The sequence below is a fragment of the Vicia villosa genome, linkage group LG6, assembly GCF_029867415.1.
Source record: "Vicia villosa cultivar HV-30 ecotype Madison, WI linkage group LG6, Vvil1.0, whole genome shotgun sequence".
Classification (NCBI taxonomy): domain Eukaryota; kingdom Viridiplantae; phylum Streptophyta; class Magnoliopsida; order Fabales; family Fabaceae; genus Vicia; species Vicia villosa.
This window is the reverse complement of record NC_081185.1, coordinates 129,056,473-129,064,166: the sequence shown is the minus strand read 5'-3', so window position 1 is coordinate 129,064,166 and position 7,694 is coordinate 129,056,473. Positions and strand designations below refer to the sequence as shown.

The window sequence follows — 7,694 nt, the reverse complement described above, 5'->3', positions numbered from 1 at the left end:
TTTAGGAAAAGTATTTTAGAAGAAAAACTGGAAAATTCTCTAAAGGATAGTTCAGCTGACCCTAAGAATGACAGCAAGTTTAATGCTTACACGATTTCCAAAAATGTTGAACGTGATGCAGGCAAATGTAAGATTGGCAAAAGGTATGAGACCCCTAAGAGGGTGAAGGTTGTATCTGAAGGGAGGAGCATGTCAAAAGGTGATGAAAGTCCTGGGAAGCCTGAGTCTGTTGGCAGAAAAGATAGCTTTGGTGGTGCTATACAATGGTAAGTGATAAAGAGAGTGCTGGCTTTGGCACGGCTAGTAGAAATAAAATGATCAAAACAAAGATACAGAAGGATAATAAGGTCAGAGATAGTAGTAAAGGTTCAATGAAAGAGAAAAACTCATATCAGAAAATCGATGATTTTCCTGGTAATAGTGCTGTTAAGACTTCTAAGTCTAACAATAATAATGAAAAACAGACTGCATTTGGCGCTAAAGTAAAGGAAAGACCAAGTGGCAATAAAGTGGTTAACCACTCGCTAGCTGGGCCACGCAAAACAGAAAACAAAGTGAACTGAAGCAGTTGAGTTGATGAACTGAAGTAGTTGAGTATGGCTTAAAAGTTAATCCATTCTTCCCTTCAAAATCCTTTCCTTTACTTCGGTTGGTGTGCTGCGGCAGACAAATTCAAAGACCAATAAGCCACAGATATTGTATTACAAATGAATAGAATAAAATCAAACCTAATTAAGCTTCAAAAATGAAGATGAAAGGGTAGCTTTTAAAAGTCACAAGCACCAACACTGAAGCATAACCAATTTCACTTGAGAGTACCCAAACATATCAAAATCAAATCAATTATACACGTCCAAAATCAATTATGGCTGTTTCAAACGTGAAACCAAACATACACCAAGACAAAACTCACTGGCATCCTACCCAGTGGCTTGTAAAAGATGGACTAATAATGTATAAAAAGTGAACTTATGACTAGTGCATTAAAAGGAAGAAAAAAACTTAAGACACAATATGTAGAAATCGCAAGAATAAACTACTAAAGAAGAAGAAAACTTATAAACTTACACAACATAGACATGTCCACCCCAGCCACTAAGACAGTCACGGTCTACAGATGATAGCAGTGCCTGGGAGATGGTTTCAAACAATTCCTCGGCTTCCTGTATTAATTAAGAAACAGCATAAAAAACATAAGGTGACTTTCTTTGCCGAACATAGAGAGGAGAAACAATGTTAACAAAATCTACAAAGCTAAGCAAAGTCACTGGTACGATTATGTGCAGATCTTTGTTGGTGAAGATAAAATGCAAAATTGTGGAATGGCTAAATGGCTTTCACACAAAGAACATCTAATTTACACTCAGAAGTCAGACATTGCACACTATAGTTGTATTTTTACTTGATAACTATTTAATTTAACTCCAATCTTTTCTGCCCGTTTCAACCAATTGATCTTCCTATAGAACTTGTCTGAGGCACTATATTGTAGCTCAAACTCTATCTTAAACTGCTTGAATGAAATAGGGCAGAACTCAGCATCTACCTTGCTGATCCTTACTGGTTAAGCTTTGTAGTTTCCCAGTGACATATACCCTGGATAAAAGTGTGCTCTTCAGGTTTAGGAAATATCCTCCAAACCTGTATTAAATCTTCATGATTGAAATGCTTGGGCTTGGAACCAAACCAATACTCTCCGAAGGTCGATAACAAGTGTCTTACCCTCAAAAATAATCAATATGATGTCTTAAGAATTATGATTGGGCCTAACTCAAATGCAGCAATTAGGCGACTAGGGGCGGAACACCTTCCACCTATGTCGGGCCCTAGCATCTCTCCTACAATCAGTTGCCTGTTATATAACCTTATCAGTTCCATCAAAACCAGAAACTGAAGATACAATCCTAAATCCCCATTTCTTGAAAACCACCTCATGATGAAGGCATGATGATGCCTTCCCCAACAGATATTGAGGGTGTAGAGAGATTTTGTTGTCCCCTTGCTTAATTATTCTCTGACACTGTTTTCTTTCAACACATTTTTCAACACTCATTTATGGTTAAAATTCACATGGATCCCACCAAACATGTATTGGACCCATGTGAATTGTAACCATTAAAAGAGTGAGAAAAGTGTGTGTGTGTGTGTGTGTGTGTGCGCGCGCGCTAAACAGTGTGTTTACTCCCATATTAAAATATGATAGTCTATAGGCATGTTTGTTAAGATATGCTTATTTGTTATTAAACACTACCAAAACAAGTAAATAAACAGACAAACAGGTTAAACTTTGAGACAAACCATGTCAGGCTTAAACATCGATTCACAAGCACCATACAGAGACTCAGATGCAGTCCCAGCAACAACAAAATCTTTTGCAAGCTCCCTGCATACACAAAATATAAGAATGTTAGAAACTTATAAATGTACAAAAAGCATATTAATAAATTTACAAATTGTAGCAGTAATTTCTTAAAAAAAATGTTTCAGTGCTTTTTCAAAAGCTAAAAAAATAACATCTGAAAATACACAACAGTAGCATAAAAGCATTGTTTTTCAAAGCTTGTCCTGGGAGTATATTTCAGTGTGGCAGCTATCTAAATAACAGCTTGGACATCAAAGTGCGCAGAATCGAGAATGACTTACAAATTGTTACTATAGACTACACAGCTCAAACAACATGTCGTTTCTATGCATACTACCATTATCTGTTGTTTTTAATAAAAGAATAAAATCATTAACTCAAATAGAAGAATTTCTGAATAGATGAGGATAAGGAATCACACATCTCCTAAGCAAAAGAAGAACAAAACCAAGCAATGAAGAAAATCAATGAAGTAAAGTAATTGCCCTTCCTTCTTGGAATTTTGCATATTGGGAAAGGGCACTAAAAGCAACCATCAGTAGTAAAGTTTCAATAAGGTGTTTAAAGGATATCACAGCCGGGGCAAAGCAACTACCCCCTTTTTGTGATGTACATCTCTTCCTCAATAATTTAGGGGATTAAGTTAAAAATAGCTTGACCAAGTAAATACATTTGCCACACAGGCTATAAGTACACAGATCCCCGCAACTATTTGAAGTACAGTGATAGTTGGGCTGAAACACAAGAGTGCTACCCCTCATCATATCTGTTAGTGAAACCCAAGTATCAAGGAATAGTGATATACACAAAATACAAGACAACTACATTATCTTATCTGAAATCAAGAGTTATGCCAAAGACACCTTTATCAGTTTCTACTCCAACAGAATACACCAACACACACAAGTATTCAACTTATTAGTTTCCAGTTTCACAAATCACAATTCATAAATATGGTCCAGTACTTAAATTTATCATAAAAGTATCAATGCCATTTCAGTCACACCAACATGCTCTAACTTTATATTAATTATGCACTCAATTTTTTACTTATTAGCTATTACACAATAGAAATCACCAACTTCTACACTTCTTAAACTCAGGAACAAAACATTTCTGAAATATCCCATGTCTAATTTTCGACCAAGTGGAATAGCCCGAAGTCCTGGAATTAATAAAATTCCGCAAAATTGTTCAGATATGCAGACAACAATTGCTCCAGACCTTCCAAAAAATGCATTTAAGGAGCATTCACAATGTAATCAAATGTGGATCGCAGAAAATAGTGTTTGTTCAAATTCCGGTACGCAATAGTATATAGCACTGCTACAGCTGTTATTTCATGGTATTTTTGTACTAAATAGTTTATCGCGGGACAATAGCTGTTTGCTAAAATTTCTCCATGCGATAGCGCTACTGTAGCTGCTTTTTAACAACACTGGGCATGCATATTATTACTAAAATAGCATTATGCATTTATATAGCACCGCTACTATAGCATTATGTAGTCAATTATGGATCGCGGAAAATAGCATTTGTTCAAATTCCGGTACGCAAATGTATATAGCGCCGCTACAGCAACAGAATTTTTGTACAAAATAGTATATCACGAGACAATAGTGGTTCGCTCAAATTCCCCCATGCAATATCCCTACTATAGCCAGTGGCGGATCTTGCCTAAATTATTAGGGGGAGCGATAAGTATTAATTAAAGACATTAAAAATTTCAAATACATTATTTTCATAAATTCAAAATAATTCAAACACAAAATAAAAATAGAGTATATACAAGAAAATATCCAACCTCTAATTAAATTACCATCGCTTGTTTTTTTTAAAGATATGAATTTATCAATAATTGATTGAGATCGAACCTATTTTTTTTTCAATGTAAAGCATCATATTATCATCCAAAAAATTCATCCTCTATCTTATTGCATAATTTTATCTCGATTACCTTCATCTTTATTTGAAAATTTCCTTTAAACAAAACACATTATATATCACCTAAAATATACACAAAAGTAAGTCCATCAATTAAAAGAAAAGTTAAAATTTTACGAAAGTAAAACCCACCTAAAATATTAGCATTCAATTTCAGCTATATACAAAACTAAACAAATTTACATTAATGATAATATCATAGAAAAGCTTTCCAGCATACAAACTTTATTTTACTTAAACCCTAACCCACAAGACAGTGGCTTTACTTAAACTACACAGTGGCTTTCTAACATAGAAACATAAAATCAAAGCCTTCCAACATATTATCAAAATTGATAGCACACAAGACATTAATAGAAAATTTTAGAGACTGAACAGAAATGATGAATGGATCACCAAAGGAGCTGAGTTGACAGTGGAATGTGGATGGATGGAGGTGTTGTGAACTGTGATTGTCGGTGGACGAAGCTGTATCTGGAATCGAAGAAGACTGAGGTTTTACGTGTAGCGGGTGAAGCCGTGAACATCGTCTTCGCTACCGCTGCCGTTGATGCAATATGCCTTCATTTTATGTTCAGAGATGAAAGACAAAGAATAAAAGCTTTGATTTATGTTTGTGGCTTGGTTTGAAGAAAAGAGGGAGAAAAGCTTTTGATTTGTCGTGTTAATGTTACTTATAATGGAGTGGTGTTGGTGTAGAAGAAGAAGCGGCATACTGAGAGTGAGAGCGAATGAAAAACACTTTGATGTTTTCTCCCAGGCAAACGTACTTTTGGTCAATGAAAAAATATTTATAAAAAAAGTGAGGGGTGCAGTGGCTCCTGCCCGCCTCCTACTAGATCCGCCACTGACTATAGCTGCCATTTAACAACACGGGGCATGCATATTATTACTAAAATAGCATTATTTATTTATACTACACAAAGCAAACATTAAACTTTTAAGGCATGCAGACCTCCCTCTCCAAGATAATATATGGACAAAATAACAATTCAACTTACTTTGCTCCAATTGCATCCATTGTGCAAATGAAGGGTTTGTCATCATCCCCTAGTCCAGCAATTACAGGCTGGCAAAAGTATGGACCAAACCTAAAAGAAAAAAGAGAGCATACTTAGTTTATAAAGTTTCAACACAATAATTTGTATAGATAACGAAAAAGAGTACACAATCTTATACTTTAATGTGATATGTTGTGTTGTTTTGTGATCAGGTATGCAAACAGCCAAAAGGAAGAAAGTATTAGAATTTCAGAAGGTTCAAACTACAAGCTATCGTCTATGCCCATCAGCAAATCTGATAGAAAATTGACCCTGATCAATCAAAAGAAGTATCCACTTAGTGGTCAAACCCCAAACCTAATACACCACACACTGTCGTTGGGAATAGATAGCATTTGGCACAGAGAAGAACAAAATAAGTCACATTCTAGACAGCATGTTCTATAATCCTCCATTCCACCTTCTGAATAGAACCAAATGAACCACTTTTCTGGCTTATGCCCAGTTCTATTTTGCTCTTAATATGAACCATTCAAATGTTCTGTTTTAACCAGTCTACCAGACACTACCCTAATACACTTTGCCTAGATTTTAAACTATGGTTGTCATCACTGTTGCATGGAAGTCCTTAATAATGCAGAAAGTTGAGCATACAGCTCTAATTAAGACTGACATAGTTGCATAGGTGTACAAAACCTTTATACCGAGGTTGAAATTTCAGTTGCAAGTTGCAACCATGCACTTGGAGACCCAACTAACTATCCATTCCCTCTACTCCCACCACTTATGTACATGAAAAATTTCTTCGGTGTCACACCAAGTGCTTTTAGTGTCACACATAAATAAGGTCAAAATAAAAATAAAGCCACAAGGTTTTAGAAAACGGTCCGTTACTCGCAACAAAACGATATCGAAGGTGCCGATACCAATACCGTTATTCACCATTTTAAAGATAAAAGAACAAATTGTGATTAATTCTGACGGTGGCAACCAGAATCACTGTTACAAGACTTGTACCAACCCCGAAATCGCAACAGGCTTTACGCGACCATAACGCGAACGTTATTTAAAAAGATACTCATAAACTTGAGCTAATCTTAGTGCAGCTAGAATATTACAATCATCAAATAGATCTTCCCTAATTCCACGATAGCAAACAAATCACTTAATTTGCTACACAAAATAATCTTCTCTTTTCAAAAACAAAAACAAGATCTAAATAGCAATACCGTTTCTCGTAAAGAATAGCCGACACTAAGCTAGCAAATGTCTCCGGCTTCATATCACGCTCTTCACGAAGCTGATACAGTTTGTGACGAAAAACGAGACGCTGATACCTTGAATCACGAAAAACAACAAAAATCAGAAAATTGCAAAATAAAAAGTAACAATAAAATTTAAAAAGTGAGAAGAATGTTACAGTGTCTGAGAATCGGTGGCGAGGCCAGAAAGACCGATGAAGAGCTTATCGTGAATTTTGGAAATCCTTTGGAAATCGGTGGCTATGGTCTGAAGCTGAACACCGAGTCTTCGATCGCTGGCAATGGCGAAGCAGTTCTTACCTACCATAGCTACTAGGGCACTTCCATTGTAGTCGAAGATCGACATCTTTTCGTTTGATCTAAAAGAAACGTAGACGATACTGTAACCCTTAGAAATGCAAATTCAAAACCCTAGCTTAATATGATTTGTATTTCAGAAAGAAAGAAATGAAAAAAGTCAGTAATTCTTTACTTTGGGAATAAGACACCAAATATAATAAAACAGGGTTGATTAAACAATGTAGGATCTGTTTGATAGGGTAGAAGAATTACGGAGGTAAGAAGGGGAGCAGATCCTCTAACTTCCTAGCTTCTAACTTTCCCTAACTTTAATCAATTTAAATAGATTTAAAAAGGAGGGAAACAGGATGAGAGAGATTGTGTTGTTAGAGAGAGATTGTGTTGTTAGGGTGCATTTCCCTACACAAAGTCAGAGAATCCACACCCAGGTAAGAAGTGATTTTTTGTTCTGGCATGTTCCAATTATCTTATTTTATCTCGTTTATTTTTTATTTCTCATTTATTATGTTATACTTCATCGGTTTTATTTATTTAATTATTTCATACACTAAAAAAATTGAATAAAATAAAATAGAGATAATAATATTTGAGATTAAAGAGTGCACTATCAGTCATCATCCAATAGAATTATAATATTCTGTCACGTCATATTAATGTTTTTAAATTAAAAGTGTGACTTGATTGGATATATCATACATGTCCCTGATGGGTTGACAGTGTAAAAATATTTTACACTGTCAATGCATTTTTTTTCTCATAATACTTTTAGTAAGGTACATCGAATGATTAAAATAATATTAATAAGAGAGTAGAATTGGAAAAAAA

General features: G+C 35.1%; 1 protein-coding gene across 2 annotated transcripts; it reads right to left on the bottom strand.

Annotated features, from left to right (window-relative positions):
• Positions 1-355: 355 nt before the first annotated feature.
• LOC131609977 (proteasome subunit beta type-3-A-like) lies at positions 356-7,285 on the bottom strand. Of its 2 annotated transcripts, none has more exons than XM_058881821.1 (7): positions 7,042-7,285; positions 6,728-6,928; positions 6,537-6,644; positions 5,308-5,397; positions 2,299-2,383; positions 1,069-1,163; positions 356-657 (listed from the first exon to the last, which is right to left on the bottom strand). In XM_058881821.1, the coding sequence occupies exons 2-7, from the start codon at positions 6,913-6,915 to the stop codon at positions 609-611; spliced, it is 615 nt and encodes a 204-aa protein (XP_058737804.1). In that variant the 5' UTR covers positions 6,916-6,928; positions 7,042-7,285; the 3' UTR covers positions 356-608. The 2 variants fall into 2 exon arrangements, with proteins under 2 accessions (XP_058737804.1, XP_058737805.1); XM_058881822.1 differs by having other exon boundaries at positions 7,122-7,284.
• Between the last annotated feature and the right edge of the window lie 409 nt (positions 7,286-7,694).

Excerpts from the sequence above, each read along its gene's own strand:
- LOC131609977 (XM_058881821.1), bottom strand. The coding sequence starts at position 6,915 with ATGTCGATCTTCGACTACAATGGAAGTGCCCTAGTAGCTATGGTAGGT. Across the intron at positions 1,164-2,298 it reads CGATGTTTAAGCCTGACATG|GAAGCCGAGGAATTGTTTGA; the intron begins GTTTGTCTCAAA and ends TAATTAATACAG. Across the intron at positions 658-1,068 it reads GGTGGACATGTCTATGTTGT|CACACCAACCGAAGTAAAGG; the intron begins GTAAGTTTATAA and ends TGTCTGCCGCAG.